This window comes from Cotesia glomerata, linkage group LG1 (genome assembly GCF_020080835.1).
Source record: "Cotesia glomerata isolate CgM1 linkage group LG1, MPM_Cglom_v2.3, whole genome shotgun sequence".
NCBI classification, from domain to species: domain Eukaryota; kingdom Metazoa; phylum Arthropoda; class Insecta; order Hymenoptera; family Braconidae; genus Cotesia; species Cotesia glomerata.
The window spans coordinates 5364802-5386006 of record NC_058158.1 but is presented as its reverse complement, the minus strand read 5'-3'; the positions used below and the strand labels follow the sequence as shown (position 1 = coordinate 5386006).

At 32.4% G+C, this 21205-nt stretch overlaps 1 protein-coding gene across 1 annotated transcript in view; it reads left to right on the top strand.

The window, feature by feature from the left end:
• LOC123267014 (laminin subunit alpha-1) overlaps nt 1–21205 on the top strand; it is an 86139-nt gene that overhangs the window by 28866 nt on the left and 36068 nt on the right. Inside the window, exons 3-12 of the mRNA XM_044731488.1 lie at nt 5492–5731; nt 8185–8415; nt 10731–10967; nt 11934–12092; nt 12275–12571; nt 14428–14688; nt 14790–15269; nt 15829–16055; nt 16140–16327; nt 16752–17033. Of these exons, the coding sequence (XP_044587423.1) occupies nt 5492–5731; nt 8185–8415; nt 10731–10967; nt 11934–12092; nt 12275–12571; nt 14428–14688; nt 14790–15269; nt 15829–16055; nt 16140–16327; nt 16752–17033 (2602 nt within the window). The remainder of the gene's footprint in view (nt 1–5491; nt 5732–8184; nt 8416–10730; nt 10968–11933; nt 12093–12274; nt 12572–14427; nt 14689–14789; nt 15270–15828; nt 16056–16139; nt 16328–16751; nt 17034–21205) is intronic.

Sequence of the window (21205 nt, the reverse complement as noted above, 5' to 3'; positions counted from 1 at the left end):
TGCGTTTGAGTTTCGCTCGAGATTCGTCAGTGCGATATATCGCGTTACGGCAGGTATTAATTGCAGCCGGAATTAAAAATAACGCGAGACAACATAATCCGATTATCTGTGCTCCTCACCGCAGTATCTGTACCACTTATTAGTTTTTTAAATTATCAGTCAACCGTGAATTAATATACACATATAAGTATTTATCGCGTGAGAATACTGCTATAATAATAATTAAAGATTACTTTCGTTTAATAAATTTTATATATTATATTTAATTTTATACATTATATATTATCTATTATACTGAGCTATAATATCATTATTGTTGTTGTAAAATCTGAGTTTTAAGTACACGCATCATTGTTTGACGGACAATAAGTACAGTATGAGTACAACGAGTGGGTGTACGCAGGGGGTAAATAAACTGTTGGGTATATAATAAGAATAAGATTCTGAGAGGACCTCATGCTGTGGAGTATCTTCTTATCTGGCATATGAGGTGAACTTCAGACGGTTTGTTACCGTAATTCGTTTAGTCGTTTATTTTAATTTATGCTAGACCTTAAAAACTTTTTTTTTTGTCAGCACGTCACACAAAAAGTTACTGAATATTTTGACATTAAATTTTTGCTCTTTGATAATAAAAACAATTTTTTTTATTTCATTATAAATTATAACACATAATTAATTTTCTGTAGTAAATATTGTATTATTTTTTAATTTTGTCTATTCTGATAAAAAAATTTACTTAATTCTAAGAGAAAATTTTTTTAACAAAATTTATTTAGATAAAAAAAATTTTTCAATTTAAGAACTTTCCTGTTTGATCAAAGCTAAAATGATTTTTATGGTTTGAGATTTTTTTATTAACTAAGTTAATTATTATTGTTTTTATTAATGAAAATCTTTTATAATTATGTTTTATTTAAAATCTAAAAATATCATTGAAAGAAAGAGAATGCCATTGTAAAGAGTATATATTATATAAAAGATTCTTAGTTGACTAGTTGTAAAGATCATGAGAAAAGGTATACATTATTGCGTGGGTGGGAGCAATTTTACCGGTTATTTCAGCGATATATACCCGCTGATACAAAGGGAATAGTCAGTATTTTAACTTGAAGTGTATAAATATATTTTTTTATTAACAAGACATGAGTGAAAAAAGGTTTTAAATTACCCTTAAAAATAAAATAAAGGATTATTTTTGTCCCTGTACTTGTCGTCTGGTTATTGTTTGAGCGGGAAAATAGAGCCAGACCACCTCGGACTTTTCAGGGTATGACTCATCGTGCAAAACTGTCCAGCTTCCTGGAAACCTCGCGAGTAGAATCGTGACAATAAAGGAGAAACAAGAGAGCCAGCCAGCGGATAGAAGAGCTAAGGAGTAGAGGCGAGAGGGATGAAAAAGCGCAAGAGCATAACCGGGCAAACGACGAGCGCCGACCACCGTATGTGCCAACGTGCAAGCCGGTTTGCTCCACTTACTTTGGCTTTACTTGCTTTGCTTTGGCTCCAACTGCAAGACTTAACTCGCGGGTCTCACGAGTCGCGCGACTCTTAACTCGACTTGTCTTGTTGTAAGTTTGTTACTGTACCTTTATGGCCCTTTATGGACACTAACAGAGGACAACACGACGCGGGAGACCTTTTAACTATGGCTTTAAGGACACTCTTAATAAATTGCTCGTGTTCAAGCAGTCGATAGCACTCACTGTTTACTCCTATTTATACTCGTGCTACCGTCATATTTTTTTTATTTTTATTATTACACTCTTTTATTTAATTATTATGTTTATTATTAAATTATTATAAAAAAGTAGCAGCCTTTTTTTTAAATAAATTTTTATTAAAAAAATTTTTTTTAATTTTTGACAAACACGTTAATTTTCAGAATTTTGAAGTGATAAATCAAACAATTAAAGACAAAATTATTTTTTTTATTAATTATTTATTTTCAAAAATTGCCATTGGTTATTTTTAGTATAATTAATACACTAATTAAATTATTTTTAATAAATAACTTTCAAAAATTTAGTTTTTGTCTATTGTTCTGCCCACGATTTCATTTTGTTATTAATTAAAATTAATAACAAAACAAATCAAATGTTCTTATTATATTGAGTAGAAGATTGTCAAAAGAAAAAAAAATTAATTAACCCGCTTTATCTCTTTTATTTCATAAAAATATAGACATAAATTATAAATATTATCCACAATACATGTTGCAACTATACGCAATGATAAATAGAAAAAGTGTAAAGCAGTGTCCATCCAAAGGGGCGATGAATATCCGGAAAGAGCTTCGGCTCCTCTTCAGACTGTTAAATTTATCGCCACAAGAGTTATAAGCACCGGCAGCGGGTTCACTACAACAGCACATAGCACAATACAGCGTTTGTCTTGGAATCCGATGTGCAATGTGTATTTTCTGACAGAGGTTACACCAGAAAGAGATTCATCGTGCAAGTGTTGCTGCCGTTGTTGCTGTCAAAACATATAGCTTCGTAATATGTTCTCATTTTATTATCTTTATGTAACTATATTCATGAATACATTATTCATCCGACTTGACTTGGACCTCTGGCACTAAAATAAGCCTCCTAAAATATACTCAATCACAATCACGTTTTACACCCATTTTGCTCGCTATTTATTACAACAGATTACAATCTGCAATGACGATAAAATCAAAATTAACTCGATGTAAAAACCATCAATATCAATCAAGTAAAAGACTCACGTCTTTTGTTTCGCTGTGTTTGACATCTAATGTTGATACACTCTATTTTACACAGTACAGGGAACTCAGCTCGGTTTATTCGACTAATAGCCTTTTTATTTAATACTAGATGTCACGATCAGCAGCAATAAAAATAAAAATAAATGTAATCAGTTGCTACCGTGGAAATTCTGTTTGTATTGTATGATATTATACATCAGGATTCTCAGATCGCATTATTGATGATTTTCTTGATCTCTCGGAACGTATCACACAACAGCTATAAAACCATTTCTGTCATTCCCGTGTCTTTCATCCCTATTATGGAACTCACATGCGTGCGACTCTTAAAACTCGACTGGTACTGTATTATATGTAAGTGCAATCTACAGTGAAGCTTATAATGTCAATCGTATTCCACTTTATCGTGGGATCTGATTGTATACTAATTTTAAATTTTAAATCAATGATTGATTTTTACTGAAAAAAGTCAATTTTACTGATGATCGGATTTTTTAATAATTAATAAGCCTTATTAAGTGTTAATAAATTATTTATTTATTCACATAAGATGATTAAAAATTTCATTAATTCAATTTAAAGTTCCTTTAAATCCAATTATTTTCTGATGAAAAATAAAGAAAATAAAATTAATAATATAACCATAGTTGAAATAAATGACCAATTTTTTTTGGAGTAAAAATAATAAATGTATTGAATGTTCATTATAAAAAGTTATGGAATTAAATTAAAAGTTATGAATATTTAGTAGCTGTTAATAACTGCGCTTTTATTCCAAATAATATTTATCTTTAATTTTTCTATCAATGTGTGAATTGATCACAATATTCTGCGTTTACTTTTTGGTGTCAAATAAAATAACTTACAGAGAATTTAAAGCATTAGACCTCAGACAAATCTACCATCCACACTTTAGCTTATTTTATAAAATCAAAAGAAAAAAAAATAATAGAAACACGACCTATCCCCACAGCTCCTTAATCTGTAATTCAAAGCAGACGAACACGTGCTCACACCATAAATATTTAACCCAACAAACTTTTTAGTCTCGGATCGTTTCCTCGTTCGCTACACTCCTTATCCCACATAATATTTTCATTAATTTATTATAACTTAACAATTTTATTTTATTTTGACCTTTTCTATTCAAGTTCCGTCTCTCATTCTTCTTATCCTCGTCCTCTCCCTCAACTCAATCTCTTCGCCATTTATCTTATTTTACTTTCTTTGGCAATAACGAGGAGCACGCAGTCAACACGGTTCGCAGAGCCTCGACGACACGTCGCCGATTGCCCTATACTGAACAAAGACACCAACATCCGAACCCAAAAATTTTGAGAATGTACCGCGGAGAACAGGTACCGGTACACGCAAAAAAGAATTACTTTATCATATACTTTCCTCATTAAAAATAATTCGATTTTGATCAAAAAAATTTTTTTAATTTAAAATTCAAGACCGCGTAACTAAAAATTAATTCAAGTGAATAAGGGCATGTAAATCGATATAGTTTTCTAAAAATAAAAGCCATTACTTCTCCGGTGACAATTGGCGCGTGGAAGCTTCTTACACCCATACATTTATGTATATATTCATATATATTTATGCACATAAGAAGTATAAGAATAAGAAGAAGCAAAAGAGTGTGTCGACGGAGTCAATTCCTTAAATGGTTAGTAACCAAGCACTGTGGACTCGGTATCTGGTTAAGCGTATCGTCGGCTTGCGATCTGTCTTTATGACCGAAAGTGGGCGTCGTCGCATTGCTGACGACAACGAGAAACAACTAAACACACGATACTTGAGTTAAGTTGAGGTTCAGCCTGATACTCCATGAGTATGGGGAAAAAAGCCCTTGCCTCACGAAGGAGCCAACCTTTGCTTTTACAAGGAGTCGGGTATAAGTACGAGGAAGGAACAGAACAGAACGCACGAGACCAGCACGGACGGTCAATTGGATCGTTAATTCTCAGTTGTCAATTTTATGCCTTGTTTGTGATTCGATTTCAGATAAATATAAATAATTATTTACAATAATGCTTGTATTATATTATTTATTATCATTCAAAGTTTAAAGATCGAGATATTGATATTTCGACAATTTTCAGTGATGTATAATGGGTATTAATATTAATATTTTATTTGTACGTCACCAGTATTTTTACGAAATATGTAAATGTTGATGCTAAAATTGAATTCTTAGGTTGAGGTTTGTGTTATAGGTGAATTATTCATTTTCCTCTTTCCACCCGCGTGTTCTTTATCGAGGCTCTGATCTCGTGTCAGCGTAGGATCTAGAAGTGCAATATTATGTGAAGGGTATGAATGACTTGTAAGAGTATGAGGGTACACACTACACATTTATATGTGTTTGTTGGATGCAGAAAGTTTCTTCGAGTGGGCAGCGGGAAGATGACACTGTGAGACTAACAAAAGAGCTGAGCGTTTGCGGCTGATTATCTTAGATCGCTGAGAATTAATTAATTACTCAACGGGAGACACGCTTCTGAATAATAATTTTTTTTTTTTAGTTTATTTTCGTGTTTATAAATGTTAATTTTTTAAAATATACTTGAACATATTTCTGTTAGAAAGTTAAATAACCTGCTGGGTTCATTTAAATTTATAAAATTTTCAAATAAAATTGGTTTTTTAGTGTTAGGTTTTTAAGTTACCGCAGCTGGGATGAATTTAATAAAATTTTTGACACCGTTGTTATGGAAAACAATAATTTTTTTTGGTTTTTATTTGTTACAGGTTTATCAAATAGAAAATGTTATTGTAAAGGCGGCAAATTCACCGCGACCGGCTGCGTGGGTGCTAGAGAGGTCGCTCGATGGGGAGGAATTCAAGCCCTGGCAATATTATGCCCCGAGTGATGAAGAGTGCTGGACGAGGTACTCGATTCCGCCTGTCACAAAACCCATTTACAACGCTGATGATGAGGTCATATGTACGAGTATGTACTCACGGCAGACGCCGATGGAGAGTGGAGAGGTAAACATTTTATTTGCGTTTTTTCTTTCGGATTTAATTCACTTTCGTTCTTTACTTTTACTAATTCTATTTTAGTTTAATATACAAATTATATAATTTTAATGAAAATATTAAGGACAAAGATTGTGAAATTTAAACATGAATTTCTTCGTCTACAAATGAGTAGATAGAATGTCATAAAATTTCTAATCCATAAAGGAATTACAGTTCAAAAACATGAATTTTTTATAACTAACATCTCTGCAATTTACCTTGCGGGTAAAATTTCATAAAATCAGTTTTTAGCTGGTCTCTACTTGAAGCAGAAAAAATATCCTTGCCAAATTTAAAGTCTTTAGATCTTATAATTTCAGAGATCTCATGATAAGTGAGTGAAGCACTATAAATCTCTTATAAATATATATAAATAATTAAATAAATTGAAGGAATAATAATAATAATAATAATAACAACTAAATAAACAATATTTATTTTATTAATAACAAAAAATTTTTTATTAAAAATTCTTACAACTTTTGAAGGCACGCGGCAAGTATAAAATTACCTTTGACGGTGAGTAGTTATAACAATTATTAAATGAAAAAAACTCGAGTTTTTGCATCAAGATACCTGAAGAATGTAATTATTGTTATGATTGATAGAGGTCATTGAACATGTGCGAATTATATCTAAGACTGAGATCGCACTTCCAGGGTGAGAAATTTGTGCCGGAGACAGTTTTTAAGCGAAGCAAAGAGAAGAGATACGCTAAGGAAAATAACACGAGTGCAGAATTGCCATGGTGCCATTACATGGAGCTAGAGGTATAAAAGGTCTTGCGTTCAAAATGTGAACATGCTATATACTATACATATAAGTAAAGTAAAAGAGAAAAGAGAGACGAGTTATATAGATGATAAAAACGGAGATCCCTACATTCCTACCATGTATGGCTATACTGACGACCCTTGTAAGGGATCTCACGTACAGTCTCTTGATGATACTGGACGCCCGAAGCACGGCCAGCAGGAGGATGCAGAGGAGGGTTTGTGCGTTCATCGTTTACGCTTTTGTAACAGAGGTGAAATGGATAAAAAAGGGTAAATAAAAAATGAGACTGGATCATGTCTCGCTTAGCTTTTAAAAAGAGAAATGTCTGGTTGTCTTGTCTCCAGTTATCCAGAAGATTCAAGAACTCAACAGCCTCCCATCCGAATAAATATATATAATGCAGAACGCAGCCTTTACTTACTGCCTTACCTCCTCTCAAAAACTTGAAGGCCATCTTTATTTTTTTTTCTACTAATTAAATTCACCGAGTAACTATTTAATTTAATTTATTTAAAAATTTCTTATTTCGTTAGAAAATTAAGCAGATATTTTCGTCAGATATAGCCGAAGAATTTTAATTTAATGACTACAAAACTACGGGACTTTATTTTAAACGGTTTATATATATGATTATATGTACATTTAATTTTTATTTTATTGTTGTGTTTTATGTTGTTTATTTTTAATGTAAATCAATAAAATTTAACGATCAAGAGAAAAAGTGTTACGTTACCGCACAACATAAAAAATAATGTATAAACTCGACAGTTATCCAATCATGTGTAATTATATGAGTATCTTATGAGTATCTTGTAAACCGGATAATAATTAATGATCGATTGAGATCGAATGTGTAATCGTCTGTGTAACTATCAGCAACAACCCGTCACACTGACGCCACGTCATTTGTCGCGACTTTAAGTATTATTTTATTTTGTAAAAATTTTATTATTCCCGCTACTAACCACGATAATTAAACCATTACGTTTTTTTTATTATTTATGAGTTTATCTGAGACTTTTTTTTTTTGTTACTAAACATTTTATTTACAAAAGTTATTATTTTAAAAAATTGTGGATTATTATATCTGGTAGAAAAAATTTCTGTTATGGTAAAAAAAATTTCTAACAGCTTTAAAATGTTAATTATTATTTCAAAATAGATTTAGAGATTCGAAATAAACCGTAAGACCAATAAAGAGTTAAATAAAAATGAAATCAAGTTCTTCACAAATATAATTATACTTATCTTTTTTTAATTACAAGCATTTGCAATATGAAGTAAAATAATTACCTTAGTAATTATAATAATGGAATAAAATTTAGCATAATTCATAAATTAAATATTTTCATCAAATTTTTAGCAAAAGTAATAGAAATAACATATCTTCAATAAAAGAAATAAATTTCTTAATGAGGTTTAGTAACTTTATGAAAACACTTGATTGTTTTCTCTCTTGAGTAATAAAATCTTTAATTCCTTTTTCAGACAACAGCGACAAGTAAAAAATTTTTTTATATTATATACCCATTAATTAACAGCGAGTCCATTTAGGGATTACTGTCATTGTCATTCTCATTTTCGAATAAAAATTTTCAATTGCTCAATGAGTACCAATTACAAAACAACTAACATATTTCCAGATCCACACGCATTTACTGAACGGACGTCCAGGAGCCCAGAACCACAGTCAAGAGCTCGAAGAATTCACGCAGGCACGATTCGTAAGATTGAGGTTGCAGGGGCTTCAACGAGGTGGTGGTGCGGTTGCCGACAAACGCCGTGCATTTTATTCCATAAAAGAAATAAGCATAGGTGGACGTTGCTTGTGCTCAGGTCACGCTTCACGGTGTCGTTACAGTGTTCGCCACGGGGTAATTCACAATTTATATTACTACTTTTTAGCATAAATTATCGAGTAGACACTCTATGTGTCGCTTCCTTACAAGGACTATCGTCAACTCACGATCGTGATAAATAATTGTGTAATTTTATAGTACAATCGGTACTATATCATGCTTTATTCTTCACTCAAATAGAACAAAAAAATAACAATAATAATAATAACAATAATAATTAGCAGAAATAAAAAAAAACTTAAATAGTTGACTGTTAACCTCGTAAGTTAATTTTCACTTACAGCGACACCATCAGTAACGGCGATATAATAAGACCGCCGAGAGTTGTTACGAAATAAAAAATATTATTTGCTCTCTACTCGGTTACCTCGCGGTCATCGGTCACGATCGCGTTTGCGGTCGTGTTCAATGTGAAAGTGAGACGCGAGAAGGGAATAGGGATTAAAGGAGCCGAGAAAGGATCAAAGATTCCGACTTGCAATTTTTCGTCCACTCGATACAAATTTTTTTTCAACACTTGTTGTTTTTTTTTTTATTCAATTTTTTTTATTTTACCTGAAAATTTTTTTTAAAATCACTCGAAAAATTTATTTCATTCTTACATCTGTAGTACTTAAATATTTATTAGATTGTCTCGAAATATCCGTGTCAAAGTATATATACAGACAGCTAATAAATAAGAATTATATTGCGGGCTTGCGAATCGTATTAGTTTTTATCCAAGAGCGGGACAGGCGCGCGCGGTCGATATCGAGGCCCGGATAGATTGGGGCCGTGATTAAATTTTTGTGGCACACTTTTAGATTCGGGAATCCAAAATATTTCAACAAATAGTGTCTCAATTTAATAAGAAGATAAACACTTTTTGATACTGTTCCTTTGGTGTCGAGATAAGGAGACACTAAAATATATATCTTGTTTTTGTTTATTAATTTTAAACGTGTCAGTGGATCTTGTAAGTCGGTTAATCTCCACTCAGGATTAAAAACGTTTGAGAGCCAGCGATCGTCGAGTCGAGAAGGCTGAGCTTTAATAGCCGGGCGATCTTGCGATGAATCACCGACTTAGCAATTCGCGTTTACCCTACCCGTTATTTACCGGCATGATAATCACCACGGTTACTTGCGTTATAAACGCTCCCAGAGTAATCAGCTCGGATGTTCCCGGTGCAATTAGTCTCTGCCATATCGCTTTCTTATACGGATTTTTATTTATTGCTTTTTCTCTGTCTTTTATTAAAACTCTATTTCAACAATCCGGCAGTCACTTTTTCACTTCTTATTTTTATATTTTTATGCTCGACGTCTTGAGAGAATTGATAATAAAATTTTATTTTATGGCCATTGATAAAGACAAAAAATTAGTTACGACTAAATGCGCAATTCGATACAATGAGAGGTCTGCTAGTCAATTATTTTTTACTTTAATTAAATACTTAATCAGTATGTAGCAATAGAAGGCGGACTTTTTCTTGCTCAAAATTTCAATGTATTGTTTGATGTTTTTTTTAAATTTAATTAATAAATTGTTGGTACCAATATCTATCTGAATTAATGATGCGTGAAAACTAATTTGACCTAAGATTATCCAATAATTTTTACTTTAACTCTTAAAAAATTTTCAAGAAGTTAAAAATGCTTTTTACCGGCCACCTTTGTTATCCTTCTTCTTTACGCATTAAACTACACCGTTTTAATTTACACATATATACTACCGTAATAAAAAAAATAGACGTGCCCATTTGCGGTGAAATTAAAATTTTATTACTTGTAAAATAACCTGCGAACAAAGAAACTATTTTCAGTTCATTACCTTCGATATTTTTAACACTACTACTTCAACAGCTTCCCTATAATTATTTACCCCCAGTAAAATAAATAATTATCAGCTGTAATTTTTTTTTGCAGCCTCTCAAGTTAGGTCCTAGAGAAACAAAAAGAAATACTAGTAATTTAACTCTAATGGATCAAGTCGTAAATAAATTTTAATGAAAGAAACTAAACGGGATCTATATAATAAATGTTGTATTTTTAAAATGGTTTATCTGTTCGTAAGACAATTTATAAGTAAGTACACAAACAAATACTAAAATAAGTAATCGCAGGATTACTTTAAATAGGCTGCACTGAATAGAATGGTTAACATCCGCCGGAAGTAACCACTCGTAATGTAAATTATAAAACTTTCTCTTTTCAACCACATTTACATTTACAATTTTCAAATTTTTATCTCAATGCAACGAGCGTTATTCTCGCAATTGCTGACTAATAAAAATATTCTGGCGAAATCGTGTGTAATGATACTAATATTATAAATATTATTTTCTTCAGCATCAAGAGTGCGAATGCGAGCGACATACCTGCGGTGAGAGATGCGAAAAGTGTTGCCCAATGTACAACCAGGCGCCTTGGAAGCCCGGTATATCGGTAAAAGGATTTTACTGCGAAAAGTGTAATTGCAATGGTCACGCAAGTTCATGCCGATATGATCCGGAGATCGCTGATAAGCGCATGTCTATGGACATAAGGGGAAAATACCGTGGTGGCGGCGTTTGTATAAACTGCACGGTAATTATCGATTTGCGGATTTAAATTTATAACGAATTTAAGATTTTTTTAAGGATTCTGTGATAAAATTATTTATTGTTCGAAATAAATATTAATAAAATACAAAATTTTATCTTAATTATGAATAGCAATATCGAGAAAAGTGGACATTCAATATATACATCATTTAGTTTTTGTTTCATAATTTTCATTCATGATTTGATTGAATGATGTTATTATTCAACACATACATCATTTTTAAAAAATTTTATTTATTGACTAGCTGACCCGGTGAACTTCGTATCACCTACAATATATTTTATTACACCTTTCGATCAGCGATTATCAATCTTTAAAATCTAATCTACTTCGATAAAGAATAAATACTGGCCGTATGAAGTGCGGTTAGAATTTTGTCAAGTTATTAAATGAAACTCGCTTCTCATTATCGCCTGAAAATCAAGATCCTAAAAAATGGACACTGAATTTATAAAATTTTTTTTTTTGTCCATATATACAGAATATAGACGATTAACAATCTCAGATCTGTTGGTTTCCTTAGCTGAACTTTCGGGTTTTTCAAAAATTTTATTCTTTTGAAAACATTCCTGAATGATAGCGAACAAAACAAAAAAACAATTTTGGAAATTGGTCTAGCCGTTTTTGAGTTTTAGCGAGACTAACGCACAGCTATTCATTTTTTTTTTATTTTTTCAGCTGAACTTTCGGGTTTTTCAAAAATTTTCATATTTCTAAACCATCCCTGAACTATAGCGAACAAAACAAAAAAAAATTTTGAAAATCGGTTCAGCCGTTTTTGAGTTTTAACGAGACTAACGCACAGCAATTTATTTTTATATATATAGATATAATATAAATAAAATAAGCATCAATATCATTTATCACCGAATCCTGGAAAAAAAGAACAAAAAAAAACGTATGACAATTTAAAAAATTCTTAAAATTCTATAAAATAATTAATTAAAGGATCACACAACGGGTATCAACTGCGAGAGATGTCAAGTTGGTTATTATCGACCAAACGGTGTTTTACCTAATGACCCTAGTCCGTGTGTTCCATGTGATCACTGTAACATGAGAGGCAGCATTGGTTTTTGTACTCCAGATGACACTTATGTTGGCAAGGTATTAAAATAATAATTACACTTAAAAATATCTACTGTATTGATACAATTCCATGTAAATAATTTTATACTTATCAATGTTTTTTGTAAAATGAGTTTAAATGTTTTTCAAATGATATGTGTTTAAATAATTAATAAATTTTATAATGAAAATGTTTTTTATTAATAAATGAATTTATCCAGGTAGCAGGTGCCTGTGAATGCAAACCAGGATTTTCAGGCTACAAATGCGACCAATGTGCTGCGGGGTACCGGCAATTTCCCGATTGCATGCCATGCCCATGCGACTCGCGCGGAATATTGCCTTCGCACGACTGCGAAGGCGACTGTCTTTGCAAAGCGAACGTGGCTGGAGATTTCTGCGACCGATGCAAACCCGGTTATTTCGCGCTGACACGTGACAATATCGAAGGATGCTTGCAATGCGACTGCTTCGGCGTTACCGATCAGTGCACCGCAGCCACGCTTGTTTATCAATCGGTAAGTTTTGTACTTTTATATTTGTGAATTGTCGATCATGAAGCAGTCTTCTATCCTTATGATCATAAATCATGTATGGAGAAAAAACATTACATGGTTATTAGATATTTCTTACAAATAAATCATCATTAAATTGACAATAATCAATCATAAACACCGGATATTAATTTTATAAATTACACAATGTTTAAGTACTGCAATATATTTATCGATTTTATCCAAGTTATATGTAAAAACAGTTAAGGGTAATAGTAAGCAAGTAGTAGTTAATAAAATAGTCAATCATGATTTTTCAATCATGACAAAGTCATTTACCATTAGCTCAGTACATAGATCGGCAATTGTATGCTAATGAAGCGTAAAAATACATGTACTACTCATATTATCCCGGTGAAAAAAATGATTCAATCATTTTTTTCTGGCTGTTACGAGTACCGTACTCGGAGTAAGTATTATGCAGAGAAGAATAAAAAAAGGGTTAGAGCTAGCGGAGAAAAAGGATGGAATAAAATAGACAAGAGCGTTGAAGTAATAATAATATAGAAAGTAAAAGGGTAGAGCATGTCCACCCTCGTTTATCGCACGCCGTAGTATTATAATACCAACACAGTAAGAGTTGTTCGTGCGACAGCGTAATTACGGGTTATACTGTCTTCCGTTCCGAGTCATGAGCACCGATAACAGGGATAGACATAAGCTTATCCAGTTCATCTAACTATCGTGTCTCTCTGACCAAGATCCATCCGTGCATTAAAGCCTCATCTCCATCTTCCGAAGCAGATACTTGTCAACTTTATGTTATATAAACTCTTGGCTCCTAACAAGCCTTTATCATTTTATTCCACTCCTAAAAATCTCCATATTTTATGCATAATATAACTATTTAAACTCTACTCAAATCGATTGGAGTAGTGGGATAGAATTTTTAATATAAATACTTGTAGTTTACCATTGTCATGCTCAATTTGATGTCAATTTATTGCAATATACAATTTAATAATTAGCTTGTAAGTTTCAAAGTCAATTTTGTGTTTCGACTTTGTTTTTAGTTTATAAGATTTAAATTTAATTTAAAGGTACCAATTTTTTATCACAAAATTTTATACAAAAAAATTACGAAAACACTAAAAAGAAAAATATGTTTACTTAAACCGAGAAAATTGTCGAAAGACCTAAGTTATTTTTAAGCAAGAAGAAATTTTATTTTCTTAAATACTTTTTTGACAAGAAAATTAGTTCTACAATAAAGAATTTTTCTTTTGTACATATTTTAACTAGACATATGCACAAATCGAGGGTTTTCTAACGTAACCACGTTTCTCGATTTTTGACGATGAAAGGGTTCTACTAAAAAATTAATAATTAATTATAAACGCGTTACTGAAAAAAAATATAAACCAGATTGATAATAAATACGATAGTATTTTTAGAAAATACAAGTGATAAATATTGTTTTGAGATTAATATTAATTTTTTATAAGCCATTTTTTTACCTCATCTCTAAAATTGTCATTTTTGAGGTACGAGGTTGCGTCAGAAAACCATCGAAATGTAACTCATATTTATAACAGGTGCATCCCTAAATATTATGCATGCATGTACGCATTTTTTATCTTAGTTAAATAAAAAAATATTCAAAAACTTAAAAGTGTTAAAACAACATTTGAATTTTATGGATCTAAACACAGAAAAAATTTTCAATCCATTAGTAGAATAAAGAAAATTCTAAAATATATTAGAGAATTTTCCAATAATTTTCATCAAACTTAAGCTCAACACTTTGATAAAATCCATTAGAATTCAAATTTAAAAATTGTCAATTTCACAAAAATGACTGAATATACATTTAATTACAGATTTCTACACTGAATGATTGGCGCGTGACAGACATAAACGCTTCGAGGGCAGTGATACCAACGATAGACCCGGACAACGGGTGGTTAGTCCTTGCGTCCTTCGAAGTCGAGTACCAGAGTCCATTTTGGTTCGCTCCGAAAATTTACACCGGCAATCGTTTGTCTTCCTACGGAAGTAACCTCACCTACTCGACAACCTGGATAGTTATGCGAGGTGACAGCAGCGGTAAACCGACCATCGAGCCCAACGTCATTCTTGTGGTAAATTTTTTATCCTCACTTACATTACTCGTTCTTACAAACCGCGACAACAATTAACAACAATATTAACAATAAAGCAATTATGATATTTAATTATCCAGGGGAAAAACGGAATGCGGATTGCGTACGGAGAAGAACAGTACAAAGGACAAGAGGCCGAAATATCGGTACCGCTTCAAGAACAGGGCTGGTACCACGTTCACAGCGAGGTACAGGATATTCCGACCAGACTCCGGAGGACTGAGTACAAAGGTGACCCTGTTACCCGCTCGCAGATGCTCAAAGTTTTGGCTGATATCAAATACCTGATGATACGCGCCCAGTATCATTCGGAGCAAGTCGAAGCGAGCTTGCAGTCTGTCGTTCTGCCCATCGGGGACCGCACTGATGATGGAATGGAAACTCTAGCGGAACACTGCAAGTGTCCGGAAGGATACGCCGGACTATCGTGTGAAAACTGCGCTTGGGGATACGTTAAAGTTATCGTCAATGGAAGCGATCACCAGGATCATCACATCTGCGTAAAATGCGACTGCTACAACCATGCTGGCTCCTGCGATCTTGTTATGGGCGAATGTAATGTAAGTATCGCTTCCTTACCGACTGCTTTGGTGACCGCTGATCGGTAGTTGGTTTGTGAGAGATCGGCTCATTGGGAGTCGGTAGAGAATGGACGGAGAGTAACTGGTAAACTTTCTGACTGACGATCGTTGTAGAGATCGGTAAATTTGAATTTACACGTTAAAGTTGTATTCTGGCAAAGGATTCTAATAGAAAAGAATTTCTTTTAGAGGATAAATTCTATAATAATAACTTTAGAGATTTAACTTTTTTTAAAATGATGACAATAATAAAATTTTGATTTATTTCATAGATACTTAAAATATTTTAGTATAATAAATTCTAATATTTTCGAAAAAATATTTCATTTGAATTTGACTTATTTATGCATAAGATATACAACTTAGTAAATATGCTTGGTATTATTATTATGTATTGACTTTTATGCTAATATAAATACCCTGATGAACTCAGAAATGTCTAACGAAACGTTGACAATAGAAAAAAAATTTTTATACATGACAGTTGTCCATATTTCCTTTCAAATAAACCAACAATTGATACTCATTTTAATTGCAGATGTGCGAACATCATACTACAGGACCAAAATGTGACCGCTGTATGACAGGTTACTACGGAGACGCAACTCGAGGTACTCCGAATGACTGTAAAAAGTGCGCTTGTCCTCTAACAGAAGCTTCTAATCAATTCAGCCCCAATTGTCAGCTGGACGACCCTAAAAAACCAGAGGGCAATTATGTGTGTACGCAATGTCCGGTCGGGTATACTGGAGATCACTGCGAAAGGTATCACTTTTTGTATTTAATTCAAATGTTGAGATTTGAGTTAGATATCGGAGGTCGATTTTTGAATTTTATTATTTTTTTTAGCTGCGATATTGGATACTTTGGTGATCCGACGAAACTTGGAGGCACGTGTGAGCTTTGTCCTTGCAACGGCGGCACATGTGATCAGGAAACAGGGCATTGTTTGGAGTGCCGCGGCAACACTGAGGGATCCCGGTGCGACAAATGTAAGGAAGCCCACTACGGCGATCCTTTGGAGCAAAATTGTTTACGTAAGTAGTTTGTAATGAATTACGAGTTATAATTTTGAAAGTATTTATTTTGATGAGTTTTTGGGCTTCCGGACCTCACAGGAGTATTTATTAGAGCCCGAGAGTATTAAAATTTTAGATTTAACGAGTTTAATTTTTTTTTAGTGTAAAAGGGTCCGCTGATTAGTTTTATGAAGTTTTAAGTTTTAATAGAGTGAGGAGAGGTAAATAAATCATAAAAATAATTCGGCATTATTATTATTATTATCAGCGAAAATTTTTGTTGATTAAAAAAATGGTTTTAATTTTGCAAGAAATTGGAGTAAAAATTTTTTTAAAAAGTTCAAAAATAGGTTAATTATGCCAAATAAAAGGCAAAACTCATCAAAAAATTCGCAATAAAAATTCTCATTATTTAAAATAAAATTACATACTTTGTTTTTAGCTTGTGATTGTGACATAATCGGGAGTAGTTCAAGTTTGTGTGACTTAGTAAGTGGGCAGTGTCTATGCCGTCCATTGTACACCGATCGTGATTGCTCAAAGTGCATACAAGGGTACGGTAACGTCACCGCGGGTTGTCGCGAGTGTGATTGTGATATTGGTGCCGCGGACGATAATTGTGACGCCGTAACGGGGTTGTGTAAGTGTCAAACGGGAGTTATCGGCGATCGTTGCGATAAATGTGCCCCAGATCATTACGGATTATCTATGAACGGCTGTCAAGGTGAGTTTTTTTGGTTTAATTTAAATATTTACTTAATTCACTGACCTATTATCATCAGTGTTAGCTTTTTATTGTAAGAACCATCATTTCAATACTCACTCTTTAATTAATACTAGAAATTTAAATAACTCGCTACGCGCGCGCCTAAATTTCAGCCAATAAGGAATCGTGGCCTGTTTTTTGCGAGTTTCAGCCTATGACTAACTTCAAGACTTGTATTTTAATTTAGAAGATTAAAATTATTCAAAAATCAATTTAAAATTTTCCATTTTAATCAACAAATTCAGATAATTTAATTCCATAAAATTTTTTTCATTTCTTCATATCTTCTGAAACAAATAAAGATTCCGATTCGAGCGGTGTATTTTTGGATACTTCGAAATATTTTCCTCGGTTGCGAAACCTTTTACCACAGACTTGTCAATCGCAAACCTATAAATACATACAATATATAGAATATAAAAGAAAAAAAAAGCAATGTTAATGGAAAAAAGGTAATTCACGTCTGCATTTAACTTCCTACGCGTGTACCTATTGAAACAACTCTCCCACGCGTAAGTGTGAAATTAACCAGTTAGAAGACATCAATAAATAACCCAGTGCACCTAATGCACTGTAATGTAAGGTAATGTTTGAGAAATCCGATAGATTATTATTATATGATAACGATAATTATTTTTATTTACTCTCCGGTCATTCAATTCAACTCAATACGTCCAGATATTAAACCATTACCTCTACCAACTACTATTGATTACTATATCACCACATTATTATTATTATTATTATTATTATTAACATTCTTATGGGTTAAAATAATACCTGCAAGTAGAACGAGTTCATTAATGAATCTGAGACACGCGTCTGTAGTCTGTATAGAATATAGGAGTCTTTAGATGTAGTGCAGAATGTGGGTGAAAAAATAAAACCAGAGATAAAGTGCAGTGATGAGGACGAAGATGAAAGGAGTTAAGTGACGGAAGAAGTGATGCTGCTTAATGTCTAGTAGACTAACTCATGACTTGTTTGAGATGTTAATGAACCTCCTACAGAGCAAGAAGTTCTGCTCTTAAGCTCACTAGCAGCTTCTCCGCAAGTTGAGACTAAGATGGTCCTGTGGCTTTTCACCTTCTTATTCTCACCTCTGAATGATCGATCCGTTATATACTCATGCCATCCCACGTGTAGTCTGTATTAAATATATTGCAGCCGGTCTCTATATATTACGGATCCACCATTAGATTCTGCTTTAATGACTCACTCTTTCAGTTATTTAATACCAAATATTTTTATTTTATTTTTTTAATAATAATTAATGACTATAAATTTTTTTTAAATATTTATTACACCACAAATCTTATACAAAATAATTTTTTTACATTTTATACATTAAACGTCATGTTTTAAAAATGAAACACATGTTTAAAGTAAAACATTCATGAAATTATTTTAAGTGACAGTTCAAGTCGGATTTAATTAATAAATTTATTTATTTATTTACAAGCAAACTAAATTTATTGTATTCAATAGTAACAGTAATGAGTGTAATTAATCATTTCATTTATTAAATATTTATCTAAAAAAAAAATTATTTATTAATGAGCAGAATAGAATGACGACAGTAAAAATTCCGGATTTATTATCTTGTATTTGAAGGAATATAAATTAAAGCGATTGCGTAGCGAGTTTAAATTGTCTGGATCGATACTTTTCCAAATAGTCTGGGTATAACTACGTAACGCATTTGTACTGGAGTCTTATACTTATACTGGATGGATATAAACTCGAGCGCTTTATTCGCGGCGATCAAGATCGAGTGGAGCGTAGGTGGACAGCCCGAAGACTTGAAGAGAGCAAGAGATCTAGATAGAGATGGAGATATAAAATCAGTCGGAGCACGTGATATATCAGAATAAGTCTCGTGTGATCCAATCTACCCGAGATTCCGGAGATGCGTGGATAAAACGGTGGGAAAGTCTCCTGGATCTTGTCTTAGATTAAATATTTTTATTACATATTTATACAGTACTGAATTTTATTTTTTGCTGATATCGTAAAAAGTTGCGTTTATCGATACGCCGATGCAATTTTTAACCGATCGAGGAATAATAATAATAATCTTAAAGTTCTAGCGGTTTTTATATTGAGCTTAAAATACTTTATTTAAATGTTCAATTGTCGGTAAATTATTTAACTTTTATTTTAACTTTAAAATTATTTCAATTAATCCAAATTTTGACTTAAACAAAAATTAAATTATAAATTTAAGATAATTTTTATTAAAAAAAATCATTCAAGTCAATTAAATAAAAATAAATTAAATGATTTATAATTTAAAATTTAAATAAAATATTTTAGCGTGAGGATAACATGAGTTTAATAATTTTATCGTGAGTTAAAAAGTTTTATTGTGAATATAAATGCTGGTAGAAGTAAACGTTGGTATAGAGAAAACGATCGGCAAATGGCGATAAACCCAGTACGGGCATACGGTGGCAAGATCCTGATGTCCAGGACGAAGGAGAAGAAGATCCACTACTTTTCATCCCGTTGTATCTCTTCTATACACTTATACTTATATATAAGTGTATCCATTCTTACACTAGTCGCTGTGTCTTGTGTCGGATCGCCAAGTACAGTATTATCGGTATATATATGTGTAGTAAAATAACAAAACACAAAACTGGTGATGTGTGTGGAAGACAAAAACTCACCGAGTCACCGGAATGTAGTTTTGTGAAACTTGGACGTTCGACAATTCGATCGCACGTCCAAAAACCGATCCAATATATGTGTATATATATAAATATATACTACACTGTTGAATGTCACATTAGAATGTATGCATTTTTCATTTTTTTATTCAATAGTAAAAAAAATCCCACTTTATTTTTTATATTTCCGTCATATAATTGGCGAATTGAAATTAATAATATTTATAATAATCTGTGGGGGAAAAAAACCGTAATGGATTGATAACAGTCTATTTAATTATATAAAGATATGGACATTATGTATTATAAATGAGTTAAAGTACCGGAAAGCGTTATCAAATTAATACGTATAAATATCCACATATATTTCCAAGATTCCCGAGGTTTGATTGCCAGGCAGTTGAGTTACCGCGTCTTTTGTCTCGGCTGAAAGCACGTACCACTCGTTAATGATGCAACCGCTATCAGATAGACTTACAAGTCAAGTTTATTATTTTTTTTTCCAGCGAGTCATTACCTCATCCTAATCTCAAATCCTAGACGGTTTTACGTGTGGGCTGATTTTATATTTATCTTTTTTTTTTTCTTTATTATTAAAGTACATCTTTATTCGAAAGATGGAAGATAAAATAGCAAATATTTAATTATAAAGCTAATTTTATTTATAATTTTTTGTTATCTTAAAATTTTTTAATCACTTGCAGAGATATTTTATCGATTGAAGTTCCAATAATTTTAATCAATTACCGATCAGTTAAATTAAATTTTTTGTTAATTGTGAACATTAAACATTAAAAATCTTATCAAACAATTTTTGACCTCAGATCTCAGGTTCTCAAGCCTTTATAAAATTTTTCCACGCCATAAATACGATATCAATAATTAGAGAAATGAAGTTTAATTTATAGCGAAATAATAACTGGCTAAAGTGAAAAAATCCGAGCATAAATAGCGGATTAAGTCATGAATCAAGACTTAAATAAAATGCACGATAGTGAAGATGAACAGGTCAATAATTTAAGCTGTAAGTCTGGCTGGCGAAGTGAAGGGTATCATAGCAATGTATAGTAGTTCCAACCGGAAGAGATTTCTCGAGGCATCAGGATAGGATAGGTATTGTATAGGAAGACGAGACCGAGGAGTTGGACGTGTGGTGGATGGAGGACGTGGACTGGAATAAAAGACACATATTATATATCCAAGCCACAGACTGGGACAAAGTCTTGAGTTGCCGACAAAGTTGTACGTCGTATGCAATAAAACAATTTAAAAGCTCCCATAAACAGTCCTGGTAACCTCACCAGCACTTAACAACCATTCTCGTGGATATCGATGTGATGGGGAGTCTTTTCCGTCTTTATCTCGGGTCCTTATTTTTAAAGACGATGTCGCACGATGCATACCGATACAATGCTCAGGAACCTCGGATAGAAATGGATACAATGAAACAAGTGCTTA